Genomic DNA, 21,985 nt, shown 5'->3' with positions numbered 1-21,985 from the left:
TTTTAAACTTGCTTCATTTATTTCTTGTAAAACATGTAGTAAAATGTTGTGCAAGGTGGTAAAGCACCTAGTTAGTTGGGAGTTACTAGAAATTACTCCGTAGGCATATGTTATGATATTAAAGAGAAAGAAGTATACTTCTTGGCAAAACTGTTGGATTATAGTGGTGCTGCACTGCTTATGAATGGAGTAGAGCCTTCTCTAAAATTGGAAAAGAAAAACATCTTAAGGAATCGGTGCTATTTACTGTTAATTTAGTTCATAATGTTTTATAGCTATAATAGTTATAGTAACCCTAACTTACTGTGTTGAAACCATCAATTTGTGTTGAAATTAGGGCTGGTGGCAACTGTTAGACTCAGCCCAGCCAGAATGGCCAATGGTAAGGGATGATGGAGTTTGTAGTCCAATCTGGAGAGTCACAGGTTTCCCACTCATAGTTTATACTCTCCTAAACTAGTTGTTTGCGCAAGAGATGTTAATACCTACAACATGGATTAGAACTTGGAGCATGCCACTTTGAGCCAGTACCAAACATAAATGTTCCCAATCTCTTCCCTCACCCTGCCCTTTAACTAACATGCTCAGATTCCCTCTTCCCTTCCTTATTCAGCCTAATCACATCAGTGCTACATTAAAATCATGGTTAACAGTCGGTTTTCCTTGTAACCAGCTTTAAATTCTGGTTAAGAAGGAACCCTGGTTAAGACTGGCTCTGACAGAACAGTCAGTTGTGACCAAGAGACCCAGGTAGCTTCAGATGGATTTTTTTTTTCCTCCCACAAGCAGAAGCATTTTAAGATTAAAACATTTTCATCATGCAATTACCGGTATTTCAGGATGAAGATTATATGCAGTCCTACAGTGAGCAGCAAGCAATTGAACAGCAAGAATATGTAGCTGAAGGAGAATTGGAGGAGGTTGCTGACACCCAGACACCGCCAAATGAGCCGGAAGAGGTACTTTTGAAGAAGTGAAATCCTAAAGGCAAAATACTGTTTAGCACAAGGGGTTTTAAAGTATTTCAGGAATTGTCAGTGGTTTTGTCTGGGTTGCGTCTGTTCTTGACAGTCCTCATGTGAATCTTTTTTGGAAAAGATAGGAGGAGAAGCTGTTCAATGATTCTTTGTTAGCCTTGCCTTTTGAAACATGTTCTTTTGTCTAAGCTATGAGCAGCTCTGTTTGTCAGGATGGCCAACATTTCTAAGCTACAGACAGCAGTTGCCATTATCATTGAGGGCCTTGGGACATGTATACAGTGCGCCTGGAATGCTCAGCTCCTCCTCATCTGCTACTCCTACTGTTGTGTGTTTCTCCTCTTCTGGCAGATCTCAAAGCTACTTGTAGTTCTGCATGGGACCGCTCACTGGCCAGCCCCACTTTTTCTTCTCATATATGAGTTTCCTTAGCTTGTATGTTAACATTATCTTTAGGAGTGTTGGCAGCTAGCTGTGGTATGGGTTTGTGGCAGCAGGCCAGGGTAGAGGAGGGAAAGGATGGAACACACACCTCTCCCCTGCAGACAAGACCTGGAGATTTGAGTAGTTTATGCTTTTTCTCTTCATTATTCTCTTATTAACACCTGAAGCGACTTTGAAACACGAACTAGTATACTCTTGGCCAAAAATAAACCTGTTTGGCATCACTTTGTAGTTAAATAAGCCTAATTACAAGCAGGGCTGCACAACTGATAAGTTGTACATGGTGATAACAACTCTTGATTTGTGTTTACTTTTTCCTCTTTTGGTGGAACTGACTCATCTCTCTAGAGCCACTTATGTACAATTGTAATTTAATTTTCTTCAGGCTCTCAAAACATTGGAGGGAATTATCTGCATCGAACAGACATCACTGGCCATCTGCTTGTAAAGTGGTTTAAATTTAAACTAGTGGTTCCTATTTCAGTTGAAATACCTGTATTGACAAAGCAAGATTTTAGTTAGCCAGTCTTCTAAAGAGTTGTCATTAGAAAGTTCTCTTTTCCTGACCTATTTTATCCACTTCAGAGTTGGAGGGGCCATGGAGGCAAGGGGTTTTGATGCCTTAAGCAAGGCCAAACCTTTAATAAAAATGCCATATACTATATGCCACAAGAATTCTGACACTTGACACTTCAAGAACTTTGGATGAACAGACATCTTGCCAGCAGATGGAGACAAGAAATTCAGAATGACTTAGGGCAGCCGTCCATGAGAAGACCAATTATTACCTGAGCAATAAGTTCATTTTTGTTTGACGCATTTTATTTCTCCCCCTCTTCTGCAAGAGACTAGCTGCCACTCTTAGCTTTCTCCGCCAGTATTTGAGGCAGGGGATTATATTATCCTTTTGGATTTAAGGTTCTTCATCCTAGTTCTCAGTTTCTTTTAAACTAGGAAGTTGGAGCTTTAGCTAGATGGTTTGACAGGCAGTTAGCTTTTTTCTTCATGATCTTAAATAAAGGCTCATCACCCAAGTTAGTGTTTTCCTCAGAACCCACTGGCTCACTTGGCATTTAAAGCCCATGGTGAGTTGTATTTTCTTAAGTGTGCTTAAAGCATTTCCTGTATCACAAAATGCAGCATGCTATACTTGTGTTACAATGGTAGAAAATAGAATTACAAGGGCTTGAAAACTGCCTAGAAAGTAAAGTGACTGAACTTAAGGTGCTGAGGCATCTGGTTGAGTCCAAATAATAGAATAATACAGCATTTGAATATGCCACTATTTTTTTATCATTTTAAAATCATTTCAACTCCATATGGTGAATGAATGTACTGTGTATGTAATAAGCACCTCCTCCCTTCCTACATGTTGTGTTACAGTGCATTTATATCTCTCCATTTCTTTCAGTGGGTTAAACAGCTCCAGAGTCCCATCCTTTCTGAATTTTCGAGTCCCAAGATCTAACTATTTTTGCCTGTAATATTAGTTTTCCTTTTTCATTTTTGAGCATGTGGCAAAAACTGTCCAATAAGGCATTGGATATTGTCTTGAATTTCCTAACTGTACACACCTAATACTAAACATCTTCCCCTTTTGTTTTTTCTGGTCTAGAAATATTGTAATCAAATAATGGTGGTGGGTGTTCACAAAGTGCTTAGGAACACCAGGCAGCTAGGATTCCGTTCATGGTGTTAAATCTTCTGTTTTATAGGGTACTGAGCTTTCTTGCAGCACATCAAGAAGTAGGATCAGGATCAGAATAAGCAAATATCATCATGTGTTGTACGAACCAGAGACGGTAGCTTAAAACAAACTAGTTAGTTATACACACTGTCTTCATAAGTTGGCTTGCTTTTAAATTGACCAGAGTTGGGTTTTTAAGCAGCAATCTGTGGACTCACATGACAGAACAAGTAAAGTTTATGTGAAAGGGAAATTGGAACATGTGGGAGGAGGAAGCATGTGAGTCTCAGACTTTGCTCGGGTTAATGTCAAACACTTAACACTAAATCATGATTTAGTGCTATGTGCAAAGATAGCCACTGTAAAGTAACTTCACTCTAGTACCGGTATATTGAAAACCTACCCAGCCAATAATTTACACTTATCCTCCTGTGATAATAGGCAGTTATTGAAAACTTAGAGCTTCAAGAAGAAACCAAAGAAGAGTCTGATGAAGAAGAGGAAGATGATGAAGAATCTGGTCGATTACGTTTCAAAACTGAACGGAAAGAAGGAACAATCATTAGACTTTCAGATGTAACGAGAGAGCGAAGAAACATTCCAGAAACTTTGGGTAAGATTTTGGGATAGTGGTTATGGCACTAGAATTTAGGTGCTTTTAATTAAACAAACTAACACATTATTGTTATGGCACTAGAATTTAGGTGCTTTTAATTAAACAAACTAGCACATTATTGTTATGGCACTAGAATTTAGGTGCTTTTAATTAAACAAACTAACACATTATTGTTATGGCACTAGAATTTAGGTGCTTTTAATTAAACAAACTAACACATTATTTGTACAGTTTAATATGAATCTGTAAGCATTACTCTAAAAGTGACCAAAGAGAAACACAGACCAAAGTGGATGGTAAGTTGGTCTGTAATAGAGTTTTAGTGGCAAGTAACAAAAAATATTTTCGCGACCATTTCAATTTTGTGTTGCCTTTTAAAAAATGCACAATGGACCTGTTTAATTCTAATGCCAATTTAGACTTGTATGAATGAGCCTGCATGAGCCTTGAGTCATGAGGATATCAGAAGATAATGCTTCTAGTTTTTGAGTAGTCATGGCTCCCTATTATGCCCAAACTTATGGTTTATTAAACTGCAGTTCCCCCCAAGTTTGGCCACAGTGGGTAACTATAGTCACTTTAAAAGTGAGGCTCATGCAGTCTTGTTCATGTAACAGTAGCCTATAGCTGCACATTGTCTGTGTATGTAACTGAAATTCAAGTTTGGACATTAGGTGAAAGCACGTGTCAGCTATCGTAAATCCATTACTAATTTTGCAGGATTAATTTATTCTGTTTATTGGCCGTGTAATTCTGCCCCAGAGTTTGATAGCAGAACAGCTGGAGCTTTCTTTTTATTTCCTCTATTCCCTCCCCACTTTAAACTACTTTGCTTTTAGGAGAAGGTTGTGACTTCATAAAGGTTGGAAAATACTGCATTAATTCAGAAGCTATTTAAAAAAATCCAGATTCTTCTGGAGCAAATAACTGATATTTCCAATTTCAAAAGGCCGTGTATTATCATAGATATAAAAGTGATTTGTTCAAAGTGTTGGAAGGGACCCCAAGGGTCATCTAGTCCAACCCCCTGCAAATAAGAAATCCTGCCAACAGCAGTTCCTGGGTAGGCTCTAACCATCAGCCTTCTGATTAATAGCCAGATGCACTGACCTTTTGCACCAAAGGCTCCCATTATCTGCCATTTTTACATGATCTATTTTAAGTCTGCATGGCAGTCATGCTTATAATTAACGTTGAGTGTTACCATATTTTATTAGGTTGATAATTGTTTTTATCTGGTTGCTGCAATACGCACAAGGTAAAGGGACCCCTGACCATTAGGTCCAGTCGCGGACGACTCTGGGGTTGCGGTGCACATCTTGCTTTATTGGCTGAGGGAGCCGGCGTACAGCTTCCGGGTCATGTAGCCAGCATGACTAAGCCGCTTCTGGCGAACCAGAGCAGCTCATGGAAACTCTGTTTACCTTCCCACCGGAGCGGTACCTATTTATCTACTAGCACTTTGATGTGCTTTCGAACTGCTAGGTTGGCAGGAGCAGGGACCAAGCAACGGGAGCTAACCCCGTTGCGGGGATTCGAACCGCCGACCTTCCGATCGGCAAGTCCTACGCTCAGTGGTTTAGACCACAGCGCCACCCGCTTCCCTAGGCACAAGGTAGGAAGGCCTAAATTATAAAAAATAAAAACTCCTAATAGGAAACAATACTGCAAGAAGTGTAATTCTTTTTGGAATATGCTGTTCATTCCTTGGTATAGACTGGATGACTCTAGTAATGGTGACTGAGACTGTTACTGTGTCCAAGAAACAAAGTTATTAAAAGGAAAATACTTTTTTAAATGTCCTGGAAAAGTGAATATCTGTCTGATAAGCCATAGGTCTCATGTCAGTATTACATAAGTAAAAGAATATACTTTTGGTTATGTCTAGATGTATCTCTCATTCCTAATTTGGGAACAAACGTGTTATCTCTAGGGTGACACGCAATGTCTGCTCAGCATGGGAGCAGGTCTTTTCACCAACACACTTTTCTAGAAGGTTTGGCTGATTAAAGATGGTTCCTGAAAGAACTCTCACATTTATGCTGTCATTCATAGTGAGGTGGAACCGGCAGGATTGCTACTGAATTATTTACAGTCTCAGTGTGCCATCTTGCAAAGGTACATGCAAACAAGTCTGCTTTTGAAATGCTCTCAGCTTCAGAATCAATACAAAGGCCTTGTGTAGTTTGAGAACAGAACATGCTGGTATATCCCATGATGCGACAACCCCAGGAGTGTGTTTTCTGTTGCATATCTCAAGGACTGCTTCTCCCCATATAAACCAACCCAGACTCTGTGATCATCATCTGAGGCCTTCCTTGTGTGCCCCGTCTACAAGAGGTCTGGAGATTGGCAACACAAGCATGGGCCTTTCCTTTCCATTTGTGGAATGCTGTCGCTGGGGAGGCTTTCCTGGTGCCATCATTACGTATTTTTAGGCGCCAGGAAAAAATGTTTCTTTGCAGTCAGGCCTTGGGCTGATTAACTGTTCTGTGGCCTTTTAAATGTTTGTCGGAGGGCGGGTTATTAGTTTGTTTTTGTTTGATTATGTATTTATGTTTTCATGCTGCCCTGTGATCTTCAGGTGAAGGGCGGTATACAAATTTAATAAATAATAATAATAATAATAATAATAGATGTACCCCTTTAAGGTGCATCACTGTCTCAGGTCTCTTATGAAAGTAACATAGGCATTTAAACACAGTGATTGATTGGAGGGAGACATGCAAATAGGAGTCTCCAGGAAGGAGCTCTATAGTTCACATATTCATGTCAACAGTTGTATGCATTAGTATTGCCCCCTGTACGGTATTTCTGTATTTTTACTTACTATATTTAGTATTTATTTATTTATTTATTATTTTTATACCGTCTTTCACCCAAAGACCATAGGGTGGTTTACAGTATAAAAACACAAAAATACATACCATAATAACAAACAAAACCAATACTCTGCTCCCATTTAAATAAAACTATTTAAGGTGGGACAAAGTAGTGTGCTTTTGAGGAAAGGAAATGTGCACTCACCAAGTCTCAATTAGAGGAGTTTGGTACGTGAATCAGGAATCATTGCGGATATGGTAGCCAGGGCTTGAAGTTTCATATTCATAGGTGTTATAATACAGATTTAGAGACGAGTGTTGCATTGGGCTGAATAACATCAGGTTTCTAGGTTATGAACCATATGGGATTATCTGGTCCTGATTTATCAAATAGTTTGATAAATTTGATTTCTCTTCCTTCCCAGGCTAAACATGCCCAACTTCCTCAACCGTTCCTCATCAGCCTTGGTTTCCAAACCATTGATCATCTTGGTTGCCCTCCTCTGCACACACCCCAGATTTAATATCTTTCTTAAATTGTGGCACCCAGAACTGGACTCAGTACCTCAGGTGTGGTCTGACTAAGGGAGAATAGAGTGGAACTGACAATATATTTCTATTGAAGCAGCCTAGAATAGTATTAGCTTTTTTGCTGCTGCATCACACTGTTGATTCATTTTAAGGTTATGGTCCACTCAAACTCTTAAATGCTTTTCACATGTACTACTGGTATGCCAGGGGCAGCTGTTTCTTCAGATGCTTCCCACTTTTCTTTCTTGTTGGAATTGTCTGCATTTGTGTCTCCCATATTTTACCTTTAAGAAACTTCCATCCATCTTTGACTCCCTTCTCTTTGAGTATTTGTGATCATGGGGTGTCACCTAGTAGTTCCTTCAGCTTTTTGAAATCAGCCTTCTTAAAGTCCAGAGTGGATGTCTGACTATACTCAGCTTCCTCTTGCCTCTGTATCCTAAAACCCAAGATGACATAAGCACTTCCTCCCAATAATAAAAGATGAAAATGCATACAGCCCACCAAAAGGCAGAGTTTGAGTTGAACTGAAAGAACCAGGATGTAGACTGACACCTGAAACTTGTGGAGTGTTTGAATTTGGTTGGTCTCCCTGATGTTTGCACCACAGCTAAAAAGATCTTGTTCCTAGTAGAAATCTGACTCATTTGGTGTCTGTCTAAAACCAGCACATTTAGTTAATCTCAGGAAACAGGTAGGTGGATAATGTAGATAAATATATCATTTTTCTGATTGTGGAAATGGGTATGTGTTTGTATGTGTTTTCGTGCTGCTATCTAGGCATAATTCAGCTGGGAAAGGAGGTTATTGCGATATTTACTAGCAGAAATCAGTTGTGCTGAGAAACATCCACAATTGCCCCTTCAGTTTCTTTCCTCTAATCTGAAAAGTAGTTGAGAGATTAGTAAATGCTTCTTACCTGTGTGGTGCCTGCTTAGAAGGATTATTTAGTATACATAGAAATATATATAGTCATTTAATTGATGTATATTCTCCGGTAAACTATAGCATAAAAATGTTAAAGCTAATAAAAATGAAAAGTTGAATGAAAAATGAAACAAACTGATTAGCAGTTTGCCAAGAGTTCTAAATAACGTATTTTACACAAGTCTTTCAGTTAATTTTGTATCTTACACCCAAGTTTTTCTTTGAAAAACCACTGTCAGCTGGAGCCATTAAAAGATCTGCAATAATTGATGTCTATTAGGGATCAACCTAATAGGACTAAAAAATGTAGTAGAACTGGCGTAATAAATATTACTTTCCTTTCAGTACTGATTGCTCTTAATAGGAATTACGGGTATAGAAATGAAACTTGGTTGTATAGCTACATTTCTTTACTTTAAAATCTAGACATAAGTTGAAAAAACACTTAAAAGAGAAATTAATATTTCAGTGGAAATTACAAACGTAATTTCCATCCTGTCACTTTTTGGTGACCTTTCGTGACAGCTTGTCTCTATTGGAGGGAAGCATTCTTACTTGCTGATTAAAGATGTCGTTTGAAACCATTTTATTACCAAGGATAGCAAAATTAATCTTGACATTTGGAGGCACTAGAAAAATAATTGCTGATTCACTGCATTAGGTGTATGTGAAAGAATTCTACAGTCAAGATTGGGTGTCTGCTGGCAAAAATATGTTAAACATTTCCTCTCATGAATGGAGCAGAGGCATCTCCTAAGTGCTGCTTTTGCAAATGAAAAGGGAAATCTCTTGGCTTGAAAGTGTTTTCAGGAGGGTAGATCATATTGTATTGCATATAAAATATGTTTTGGGAACTATGACCCAAAGAGGGCATGAGGGGGGAGGGGGTGTTACTGATCATGCCCCCTCCTAGTAGTAGCTACTTGCAACACTGCTATGGAGTGTTCCCTGAACCTCAGATTTTTTTTAAAAAAAGTCTTAACAGTAGAATTTGTGGACATCCAATGAAGCTGTATATTGGAAGGTTCAGGACAGACAAAAGAAAGTAGTTCATACAGTACATAGCTCTGGAATTCACTCCCCCAAGAAGTAGTGGTGGCCATCAACTTGGATAGCTTTAAAAGAAGATTAGACTGATTCGTGGACGATATCAGCTATGACGGCTGTGTTTCACCTCCAGGGTTGGAGGCAGCATGACTGAATGCCATTTGGTGGAAATCACAAGTGGGGAGAACTCAGGTCCTGCTTTCAGGCTTCCCATGGGCATCTGGTTGGCCATTGTGAGAACAGGATGCTTGATCCAACAGCCTCCTCTTAGGATCTTATCAGAGCGTATGGGCTCTGAAGTGGGAATGGTAGCTGAAAAGTCCTCATGCAGTGGATCACATAAAGGCCTCTGGATCCCTTCTCATTTCTCATGGGAAGGTGTAAGATTTCTCAGTAATTCAACAATTTATTTTGAGAGTACTCTTTCATGTTAGGTACAGAGCTTTGTCTTATACCACTTCGCATATGTGATCCAATCCAGTTAAGATCTTCATCCGGTACTCTTCTTCATGCTCCATCTTGCACCAGGAAGCAAAGCATGGAGCAGAACCTTGGGACAGGGATATCTGATACGCTGTTGATCAGGCATAGGCAAACTCAGCCCTCCAGATGTTTTGGGACAACAACTCCCATCATCCCTGACCACTGGTCCTGTTAGCTAGGGATGATGGGAGTTGTAGTCCCAAAACATCTGGAGGGCTGAGTTTGCCTATGCCTGCTGTTGATGGATGTTTCCTTGGTTTTATAGGTACCTGCTTTCAAAGGTGTGAGATACCCCAAGTGCAGGAGAAGCTGAATATAAAGGCTTCTAATGAATGAATACTCATAGGCAAACTTGTATATATCAGTTGAGAAGGGCACCAGTAGGAATAAGGAATTATGGGTGGAAGGCAGAGGATAAAAGATACTTGAGGAATTGATTTCTCCTCTCTCTCCAACTTGTGTAAAAAAACAAACACGAAACAAAACAAAAACTCTGAATGGAGGGCCCATTTTCTCCCTCCTTCCTGGATGGTTCTTTTTTGGGGGGGGGGGAGAGCTGGCTTTCATTACACCCCTGAAGCAATTGCTTCCTTGCCCTAGCAGAGATGTGTTAGCACATGTGGACTGCTCCCGAGCAATCCTCATAGAATCATAGAGGGACCAGGAGGATCATCTAGTCCAGCCCTCTGCAATGCAGGAATCTCAGCTGGCCATCCAACCTCTGTTAAAAAACCTCCAAGAAAGGAGAGTCCACAACCTCCTGAGGGAGACATTTAATCAGATCATTTTGGGGGAGTTGGGAAGCAATGGGCAGTCCTTCTGACATATGAAGATCTCACACCAGAGCAGGTTTTCTGTTCTGTGCCCCTACAAGTTGGGGCATCCTTATTGTCCACACCCTCACAGACTATTTTGAAATAAATGAATAGGGCTGTATAGTAGTATATCTGCGTTTCTTGGGATTGGGAAGGACATAAATCTAACTGTATGGATCTGAGGGCTGTGAAGCTACTGCAATCACACACATTTCCAATTTTAGTTTACAGGGGGTGTCGTCCCCTTCTCTGTTTGTGGCCTGGCTCCCTGCAGTCTGTCTCCCCAGGCACTTTTCTAAGCTGTGCTCTGATGTTAGAAGTGAGCTTGATTGGGAGAGAAGTGCTTAATGAGGAGGTATGCTGTGTAACAAGTGCATGGGAGCTATGCACTCAACTGCACACCCTTCTTGCTCTTAGAATTGGAAAACCTACTTTTTTGATTCTGTGGGACAGGATCAGATCAGAGTTGAGAGTGACATTTGGAGCATTTTGTGCTTTGTCAAGGCTGTAAAATACAAAAGACAAAAGTAATAGAACTGCATAGCAAGGTTGTCAGTGTGCTTGTACAGCACAGTTGTAAATACTGTACCAGATTGCTCCAGTTTGGTTGCATAAAGCAAGCTTTCATGAAGCAATTAATTGTGGTGTCAAGCCCACTTCCTCCTACAAAAAACAAAAGGGGAAAGCTTTCAGGTATGAGAAGTACAGAGTTGTGAGTTCCATAGCCAAGCTCCATTTTTATTTATATGCATTTAACAAAATTATTACACTGCTTACTCAATAGAAAACCTCTAAGCATTTTGTGTGTGTGTGTGTGTGTGTGTGTGTGTGTGTGTTGGAATGAGCAGCGAGAGTTTAGAAACTGAGCATTAGTATTGCCCAGACTTTGCTTTATTTAACAGCCCAAAATATATTTCTGAATCTGTTGCCTTAAGTAACAACTTCAAAATGAAATTAAAAATTAAGCCGTGAGCTCCATTGCAGTCTGCTATGTAATGGAACCTTTATTGTGATTATAGAAAAAGGCATGCTTGAAGTAAGTTGAATTATTTTTTTCCTTGAATGAAGGGGAAAGTATTTTCCTCCATGGTGGTAAAATTGAGGCATTTAACTTGCTCAAATAGCACTAGCAAAGCCTTGCATTTAATTAATTTTCTTACAATTATATCCTGCCTTTTGTCTGTAATGGAATCCCTCAAGCTATATGTGTAGTTCCCAGGTAGTTACCCCATCCAGACACTGTCCAGACCCAGACCTTCAGCAAGGTGGTGGCCTCATTTTCCTTCAGGCCATATAAACATTTGCTAGGCAGCCGTAGGCAACAAGAAATTGCAGGCAGGCAAGGAAGCTGTGTTAGTTCTATCAAATCATGTTCACAGCTTGAGGGTCAGGTTTGTCTTCTACCATCTATTGCAGATTAGATGTTTGACCTTTCTCTTAGCTTCTGCCGAGGAACCAGAGAAATTGTTTCTCTATACAGCTGTAGAGCTCTTTTCTGCTGGAGATGTCCTGCAGACCATGTATAGGGCTGCTGTCAACATTTGGGAACTAAAATGGAAGCATACTACAGTTATGCTATGTGTGTAACACACATTTTGTGTGTTATTTAAAACTGCTTGCAGAGATTTGCACCCCACAACCCTTTTGCCTGAGAAAATGAAGAAAACCAAATGCTTGACTTTCTGCTAAGGCAATTCTGATTAAATTTCTTAAGATTTGCTTCAACTGGAAGGGAAACCTTGTAGTGATACCTAAATCTAAAGAAATAGAGGTGGTGGTTACTGATGTTGATCCAGGAAGTTGCAGTGGGATCAATTATAAGATCCATTTCAATGATACACCCTGATGCATTTTATTTATACACATTTTCCAACCTGTTCTGGAAATCTATTGTGTCCATATTATTTAAAGCACACCTTTTATTGATATGTTTAATGAAATCTGATCAGATAATAGCTGTACAATCTCTGCTATCTATAGTATGCCACATTAAGGTTATTGTGAGAGACAGGAAAAATAAAAATAGTTTCGCAGATGGATCTTGAAAGAGCAACAAACTGACATGCAAGTGCTTATATTCCAAAAAACAAATTTAGTTGCAATCTGATTTGAGATGTTGGTGGAAGTCTGCTTTAAGAAATTCAATAGCTGTAAGCCACTCTTGCAAGAATAAAATGTTTCTTTCTTGCTAAAATTAAAGGATGCATTTCTATTTGCAAATTTAAAAGATCTGGTAAAAGTAATGTGTGTGCCCTATAATCAGGGTGGTGGGTGGCTGTGCAATTTTGTTGTGGCTGCAGGGGGGAAAATTATTACTTAATTAGTCCTTTTAATCCTCCTGGTAAATATCTAAAAGTGCCCCCTTCTTTCATCTGATAGAACTTTCTGCAGAAGCCAAAGCAGCATTATTTGAATTTGAAGAGAGGGAAAGGCAAATGAAGCAGGGGCGTTATGGCTCAAGAAGAGGAGGAAGGAGAGGAGGGCCTTTAATGTGTCGTGGGATGGGAGAACAAAGAAGAGACAACAATGAAAGGGGAAGAATGAAGGATCACAGGCCTGCGTTGCTGTCGACCCAGACATCTGTTACGGTATCCAAACACAATGATTATGGTGGTCAGGGTTGGTGAATTTTAGTTATTTAAGCAAAATTGTTGAAAATACTGGCTGCATTAAGCTGCTTAAGGTTGAATTCAATAGTTCATTTATTGTTGGGAATGCAAGCACTGTTGGCAGAGCATATACATGAGCATGGTTCCTCCACTGCCTCATCCTGAGGTTTCTGAGAGATCATGTGCCCCAGGTTCTTGGGGGGGGGGGGTGGAGCGCTATTTTAGGAGTAGCCAAGGACCAATGTCAGAAACTGCTTTTAACTTCGCTGTGTTTCCAGTGAGGCTCCCATGTAGTGCAGAAAGCTGCTGTAGCTTTTATATCAAGAGTTGATACGAGGCTGGGTATGTTTGCAGTAGTAGCATTTTAAGTGGGAGAACATTCTGGTGGGAGAACGTAAAGGAATGGGACTGGCAGCCACTATAACCATGATGTTGAAAGCCACCACTTTCTGAGAAGCTGCTAAATACAGTTTGATGGCAATGGCTTGTCTCCTGCTGGTGCCTCTCCCTCCCCACACATTGGAATCCGAAGATGGGCTTCCTGTGTACATGGAGTTTCCATTTAGCTATCATGGCTCATAAGCCTGTGAATATCAAACTTCCATGAGTGTAGTCAGTATTCTCAGGGGATGCCTTCTATTTTCTTTAAATTTTTAAGGCGATAGAATTTTGAGCAAACGTGATTTTCTGTGTTTTATTTTTAGACACATTCGGAAAGGATATTTCGTCATCAACAGCCCATTAGGAATCTCTTCCAGCAGCAGCAGCAGCAGCAGCAGCAGCAACAGCAACAGCAACAGCAACAGCAACAGCAACAGCAACAGCAACAGATGCAGGGACTGTTACCCATTCCCTCTCAGCTTCATACACCACCTCCGCCTCAAGGGATGCATATGCCACCCCAGCTAGAAACACCAAGAATGCTGATGACTCCTCCTCCAGTGACATCTCAGCAGCCAAAAAACATACATATAAACCCACACTTCAAAGGAACTGTAGTAACGCCTGTACAAGGTGAGATTTTGTCAGAAAGCAACACTATAAACAGCCGCTTAACTTAATTTTGTCCTAGAGCAGCCCCCTCCAGTTCTGTAGGTATAGTTCACATGTGATGATGATGATGATGATGATTATAATTTATATACTGCCCTATACCTGGGGGGGTGTGTGTCTCAGGGTGGTTCCCAGAATAAAATTCTGTGATTATTCTGCATGTAATGTTTTACGGCCTTCATTTATGCAGGGGTGTGCTTGTATGAAAGGGATGGGGCATTGCTGAAGTAGGGGAAAGGTGTCTATTCAGTCATATATATACAGTCGTACCTTGAAAGTCGAATGGAATCTGTTCTTTGAAGTCCAATCGACTTCCAAAACCAAAGCATGGCTTCTGATTGGCTGCAGGAAGGAAGCTCCTGCAGCCAATCAGAGGCCCCGTCAGATGTTCGGCTTCCAGAAGAACATTCGAAAATTGGAATACTCACTTCCGGGTTGCAATCATTTGGGGAGCTGATTTGTTCGGGAGATCCAAAGTACAACTGTACTGCCTTGGCGTTTACTGCCAGCGTATAGAAAACATTTCCATTAAATCAAAACATTTTTAATTCAGGCAAGTCCAGCAAGTGTGTGTGTATCGAATGCTGACTTTAAAATGTCAACATGCTTCGCTCCTTCATTCCAGTATTTGAACTACAAAATCATCCAGATTCTTTGAATATCTGATACTTGGAAGTGGTACCAATTTGTTTTATTTGTTTTATTTGTGATCTTTTGAGTCCAGTCGTTGGGTAACACCTACTTCAGAACCAACATGACAAGTTACCTTTATTATTGATCATTCATTCACATGTATATTGTTTAATTGTACAAAATTCTTGTGCTGCCTATGCTAGCTGAATCCCAATTGCCCTGTTGAATGCTCTTAGTAAATTTTTCCTGCCTGCAGCTATTTGGAAGAACGGGGAAGCAGCTGCCTATGAATATGACTGCTTATAAAAATGGCCTAGAGTCTTGGCTAAAACAAATTGATTTAAAAGGTGTGCTCCTTGTTTTTAGTGCCCTTGCTGCCAGTCCCAAACCAGCCAAGACCTGCTGTAGGACCCCAGAGATTTCCTGTGAGTAGCAGCTGTTTTTTCTTCTCTGATATGGATAAGCATACATTTGCAAAGAAATATTAATATGGCAAATAAAAGTGGTGCCAGTGAAATATAATTTTAAGGTTTTGTAAATATTGACAATGATCTGTGCAGTAGAAAATGTTTGTTAGAAGCTTAAGATCAATGAATTTCTGAGAGCAGAATTAATTTTGTTTAATTGTAAAATTGTCGAGCCACTCTCTCCAATGGGGAGTGTTAAAATAGAAAAGTGCAATGATTTTTTTTAAAAAAAATGATTTTCCTGTTCATTACAGTCTTTTCAATACAAATAGGAGGAATGCTAATTTAATAAAAAGGTCATACTTAAATGTGTTGTGCTTGGAAAATATAAAGATCTGTACTAGTTTTGTTCTTATTTTAAGCATTTAATAGCAGATGTTGAGTTGACACTGGCTATTTCTACCCCCTTTTCTTATTTTTGGCTTCTAAAATACACTTTCTCTTTCTCCTTGATTGATTTACTTCTCTTACATTAGTTCTTCTTCTTACTCCTCAGGATCAATGTCATATAATCCCACCTTGCCAGTCCTTGACATCTTCAGGGATATCCCCATGTAGAGCATATTGATAATCCAACCGGTTTGGATTACTGAATAATGTGGGCTATAGTATCAAGGTTGTCCTGATCCAAGAATGGTTGAAGGTAGTGCAATAGCTGAAGCTGGGCATAGGCACTCCTCACCACTGTGACTACTTGGGCCTCCAGTGATGGCTTGGTATCTTGGAGTATCCCTAGACTGCTCACCTGTTCTTTCATGGGGACTGCTACTCCATGCTAAACTGACTGGCTACTAATTAATGGATCCAAGAACCAGCCATTCACATAATGCCAGGAAGTCAGTTTATTGATTCACCCAGTCCATCCCTGCCTTCTGTACTGCATTTGCACAAGCTTTCCTGGTTATGATGGTATGGAGAGATCTTGCTGGGTGTCAGTTGTGTATTGATGCCATGCTCTTAAATTCCCAGTTGGGTATTGTTACCAGACTGTGGAAGGACCACGTGTTTTGAGTTCCCTTTGAATATTTAAAGAAGCTTTAGGAAAACTAGCTATAAATAATTGTCAATATACACAGAGCCTGTCTGCTTGACTGTAGATTCTAAGACAAAACAATAGTTGAAAGTAGAAAATGTACATCTCAAAATGTGAGAGTGGATTTGTACCATCCATGGTCTTTTAATAGGATGATTATTTTTCCTTACATAATCAATTACTGTGTCTGTTTTTTTTTCTGTGAGGGATTGCTAATAGTCATTGCAATTACTGCATAAATCTGTATTACACCATGCCAAAAATGCTTTGAATCCTGTGGTTGAAATCTTTTCATTTATCTAATTTTACAGAAAATAGATGCATATGAGGAATGAGTCAGCCTTACTTTTTACTAAACTAAGGCAATGTTTTCATAGAGCAACTGCTCATTTGAAATAGGAACTTGATAGCTGTTACACATCAGTCTTATTTCATTCTGAAAAAACACTCAAGTTGGAGATAATGTCAGTCAACAAAACTTGAAAGGTTTTTTTTAAAGAATATAATATATGTATAGCCATTATTAGATGAACTGCATAATGCCTATAGAATAAATTATTGTGGGGGACCAAGGATGACTAGTTCATATTCTCGGTTGCTGCTCGTATTTTGTTCAGAGGTGCAAACAGTGACCCATGGACAATCCAGTTCTATAATTGAGTTGGCATTGCCTTGTAGGGTATTCAGATGCAGAGCACATGAGCTTTGCTGATATGATGCTATTGAGAGGAAACAAGTGCTGTGGAACGAATGTAGTTCCTGAAAGATCTCCTGAAACGTCAGGCTGGTGGTATGGTGATTTTTGTTTTTCCAGATTGCAGGTGACATTGTAAAACTAGTAGAATGTGTTGTTTAATCACACATTGAATACATTTGGTTGGTCCTTTGGAGGCCAGAAGGTGCTTGAGAGGCCGGCCTTAATCTGTGGACTGCCATTTTGCTATTCCTGACATGCACTGCTGCCGGAAGTTGAGGGGAGAGGGAGGAGTAAAGTGGCATCATTCCTGAGCCTAAACTGAAGAAAAGTAGAAAAAAGTCCTTCCTTTCTGTAGCCTGTCAATTATGGATTGAATTCTAATAGCAAATAGCTTACTAGTTTGGAAGTCAGGATTCCATGTTTCTCTCATGAAATTGTAGTCGTCCCTGTCTGTTCCGCCTGCTGGTTTGTGGACCAACTTTTGTTAGAATAAATAACAGCTCCCCGAATTCATACAAAGTGCAGAATTGCAGTTTTTCTTCCAAAATGGGAGTAGAAGCTTTCCTTCTTCATTCCACAGAAAGAGAGCCTCAGGACGTAGCTTAGAGGATTTCTTTTGCAGCTTAGATGATCTCCTGAACTGGGTCCATAACAATGATCTGTTAATTTTGGATAACATGTCATAGTGACCAGCCAATTGGACGTGTGTTTGCCTTTAGACTGGTAGAACTTTCTTTCAAACTCCATGAGCACAGTTCTGACACTAGCCGCTTTCAGTACATTTAGAAAATTTTAGGAAGCCCAAGTTACTGCAATTCACAGAAATTATGTAGATTGTTCATATTTCAATACTATTTTGTTTTTTTGCATGTTTGCATTCCCAGTGCCACATACGTGTCTCTTCATTACATCATATAAGCATATGTTTACATAGTTGTTTAAATTAGGGGTTTTTCTTCTATGTCACCTTTAATTCTTGTAGTATAATAAAACAAGAAGTTCTTGACCTTATCCAAAATGACTAGCAGTATGTTCCTCCCTAGCCCCCTTAGAAATGGTTGATCAAGATAAATTCCTCTTGGGAAAGACCACAGACTTAATAAATCATTCATTCTAGTAGTTGAGGGGCTTGCTTTTTCACTTGTCTAAGAACCTTTTCCACACATTATGGAAGCCAAGAGCCAAGCCTGTATTTGGTTCAGTATGCAGCTGTGTTGACTGGGGTAGATGAGAGTTGTAGTACAAAACACCAGGAGAATACAGAATTGGGGAATGCTGTTTTACACATACAGATGTTCCGATAAAATATAATTTGTGAATAGGTCTTTATAATAAGTAAGTTTTCAAGAGTGTCTTGTGACCAGCATTATTTTGAGCATTTGAGAGATTACTGATTATGCGATTGTAGCAATAATATTTGTTTAGATGTTAGATATCAAATGGGGGTGGGGTGGGGGGAGAACACCCTTCTGCGCTGCTGCTGCAGCAATGATTGTGCTTTTGCTATGGCGGTGTTGTTAGAAGAGCAGCAGTAAATGAAATTTTCACTCTATTACTGTGCAGCAGCGGTGGCGAATCCCACATAGTCTGGAAAGCATTTTGTTTTCTTTTTAACATGATACAAGGTATCAGGTGGTCGTGATTGACATTTCTTGGATAGAGCTTTATACAGCATTTCATGCAAATCATGTTTGAATGAGACTGCTGAATCAAATTACATTTCTCTCCTATTATAGCCCCTACAGATGTGCAACTGAGCTTCCTCAGCATCTACTGGCAAGCTTTCCTTATGAGGACTTGCCATTTTCACAACTTGTCTGCGCAGCCCTATAATTGCAACACTTACAATAGTGACAGAGTGATGAGTGTTTTCTCTTATCAAATCTATAAGTAGTAGCAAGCAGATGTAGTGCAAGATTTCCAGCCCCACCCCCACTCTATACGCTGTCAAACAGTGTCAGGCTGGCAGAGGGAAAATGCAATTTAAAATGCAGGTGACATAATAACAAACACCCTCCATTTGCTAGTGGGCTTCTGATTAATCACTATTACCATACATTATCATACCATCAAATTTAATCATATCAGTGAATTCCCATCTGCAGGAGGAGCAGCAGAAGCGAAATATGATGGTAACAGCTATTAAACAAGAGCGGCAAAGAAGACTTCTAAAATGAAGCAACCCTTTCCCTTGTTGTGTTTTTTTTCAACAGTTTATTGATCTTACAAACGGTAAAATGAAGCTGAATTAACAGTTGTCCATTCTTTCACGTGATAGATGCAACCATTACAAACACACACAAAAACAAATCCCAGAACATCAAAATTCACAAAAGCACTATGCTACAGAAGTATTGAAATAAATGTGACCTCACTTTTGCCCTACAATCTACAGTGTGTCTAAAATAGTCAGGTGCTGGGGGTGGATTATAAACCTCCCCAGCAATATAATAGGGGTCCCTGATGATCAAGATCCCGTAATATACCATGCATTTTTTTGCAGGGGGGTGGGATCTTTGCTTTCAGTATGCAGGAATGTTTGCTAATGATTTGAGGAAAAATGTAGTTCAGTATGGAATAGGATGTTGTGAAAAGGCATGTTTAGCTTGTGGGTTTGTGTGGGTTTTTTAAATAGAATTTAAGCAGGAACAGTGCAGGACCCTAAACTGCTAAGGGTAATGATTCATGTACAAATTTCTTGTACAGTCATACCTCTAGATATGAACACTGCGTGTTGCGTTCGTCACGGGTTACGAACGCGCCGAACCCGGAAGTACCGGAACGGGTTACTTCTGGGTTTGGTGGTCTGCGCATGCGCCGAATCGTGAGGTGCACATGCGCAGATGCGGCGCTTCAGATTGCGCACTGCTCATGTTGCAAACAGGACTCTGGAACTGATCCCGTTCGCAACCAGAGGTATGACTGTACAGTGAAACAGGAAGCATTACTGCCACCACCACCACTACTACCACTATTATTACTATAAGATGCCTTTAAAAAAGAATACAAATTTATGTAGGATACCTTTTAGTGGATGTTTGCCCTGAGAACCTCCATATTTGGAAATAGTATACCTTATGAGTAAGAAGTGCTGGCAACAAAAGAAGAGACACATCATTGTGCTTGGTGAATCCTGGATAGAAGTATATTTTCTGTTCTCTTGTTCCCCTCCACCATCCAACAAACTCCTGGTTTCAAATTCTAGTGAGGTCTAATATATAATCTTTCCATTTCCCCCAATGCATAGTTTCAGCAAAAATGTTTGCTGGTATTAATATTTTATTTATTCCTACCACACAATCCCAGAATGGCTAACAGTATTCCTGAAATGCAACACCAAAAAGTGCCCAACTTCAGAAACATTTCTTTAAAAAAAATGATAGCTGAGCTCTTCATTATACATTATTATTGCATTGTAATAATTTTAAAAGTTATAGCCAGTTCCAGCTTTTTAACCTCCTTATACTCACCTCCTCCAGGTTAAAACCACAACTCTAAAATAAAATACAGTGTACAGTACCGTATAACAGTAATATAGTTATACAGTAGGGCTTCTCATACTATGCTCCAAAGGCTAGCAAAAACAAGTCTTAAGCTGTCACAGAAGTAAAATAATATGGGGACAACTGGCCATTGGGGGAGGCCTAGCTTCATGTAGTGTCCCCCTGGGCCATACTCATGAAGGGTACAGTAAGCAAGGCCACCTGAGCAGATCTCAAGATCCAAGATGACTAGTACTAGAGAAGGCACTTCTTCAGATCCTAAGCTTTGTGTATTAGTACCAACACTGCACTGCGCTCAGGATTAGTGTAATGTGATCCCATCTTACTGCTCCAGGTAACAAATAGGCAGCACCATTCTGCATCAGCTGCAGCTTCTGAGCAGGAGAACCTCACATAGAGCCCATTGCAATGCTCTAGCTGGGAACTACTGTACCTAGATTATCTTGGTTAAAGAATGACCTGAGCTGGCTAACCAGTCAGAGCTGGGCATTGCCACTCCTTGCCACTGAGGCAACCCTGTGTCTCCAGTAACAACTTAGGATCTAGGCATACCCACAGACTGCACACATGTCATTTTATGGGGAGAGCTACCCCATCCAAACTGGCTGCTATTTAATTCCAAGACCCCAAAGCCATCTTACCCACAGTCTTGTAAGGATTCAGCCTCAGTTTATTGGGCTTTATCCAGCGCATCGCTGCCTCCAGATTCCAGCACTTGTACAACCTCCCCTGATTCAGTTTGTGTGTAGAGACTGCGCTCAAATTCATCTAAATATTAATGACTCCATGCTCCAAATCTTCAGATGGCATATCTCTGAAGGTGGTTGGTTTTAGTCATTTCCCCTCCAGAAATGGGAATGCTTGTCATCCCAAAAAGCAATCTAGAATTTCACCTACTTTAAAATGCTTCTTCCTCCACATATGTCACCCTTGGGTATAAGAACCAGAGACTGGACCCTGCTTCCTTTTTGTTGTCAACATGCATCTAATTGGTGCAGAACTCAGTCAAATGAAAAAAAAATTAAGCTTCTGATGAAGCCCGAAGGCACCACACATTTGGGCATGGTGGTTTGCTGAGAACATGATGGCTGTGGAGCCAATCTTACATTGAAAGGATCTGCGTGTTACATTTCTGCATGCATCTTACCCCATGGTGATTGAATTGAACTAAGGTCATTTACTCAAGAAAAGCCAAAGTCCAGTGGATGCTAAAGTAAGAGGATTAACATTTTGTGACAGATGACTATAGTTTTAATCATGTCATAGGTTATAGTCACTGATTCTTTGCATTTATACAATTTTTAATAAGAATTAACAGAGTATCCCTACTTTGGTGTCAGTGGCATTTCTTCTAGCCTCTTTGCATGTTAAGTGAGATTAATAAATGAAAACATGTTGTAGAGACAGGGTGTAATTTATTGAAAGATTCATGAAGTTTCAATGACATTGTTAAGGTATTTAATTAGTCTCTTTGAAAAAAAGTATAGAGTGACCCTTTTAGGAAAGCTGATAAGTCATATAATAGCTGTTAGATCCTCTTTATGCCTTGCTTTATAAGATTAACTTTGTGCTAAGCAATTTATGCTAAGTTTTCTCTTCTATTGGTAGCCAAAGTTATCTGTGGTTCATGAATAGATTATA

The 21,985-nt window shown here is 39.8% G+C and overlaps 1 protein-coding gene across 2 annotated transcripts in view; it reads left to right on the top strand.

Moving 5' to 3' along the window:
- Nucleotides 1-21,985, top strand: part of RBM33 (RNA binding motif protein 33) — an 83,816-nt gene that overhangs the window by 15,203 nt on the left and 46,628 nt on the right. For both annotated transcript variants that reach the window (XM_033165349.1, XM_033165351.1), the window contains exons 6-10: nt 840-959; nt 3,550-3,721; nt 12,729-12,937; nt 13,663-13,972; nt 15,011-15,069. In XM_033165349.1, coding sequence (XP_033021240.1) covers nt 840-959; nt 3,550-3,721; nt 12,729-12,937; nt 13,663-13,972; nt 15,011-15,069 — 870 coding nt within the window. The remainder of the gene's footprint in view (nt 1-839; nt 960-3,549; nt 3,722-12,728; nt 12,938-13,662; nt 13,973-15,010; nt 15,070-21,985) is intronic.

This window comes from Lacerta agilis, chromosome 12 (genome assembly GCF_009819535.1).
Source record: "Lacerta agilis isolate rLacAgi1 chromosome 12, rLacAgi1.pri, whole genome shotgun sequence".
NCBI classification, from domain to species: domain Eukaryota; kingdom Metazoa; phylum Chordata; class Lepidosauria; order Squamata; family Lacertidae; genus Lacerta; species Lacerta agilis.
Note: the sequence above shows the minus strand (reverse complement) of the source record. Positions and strands in the feature narration are given on the sequence as shown.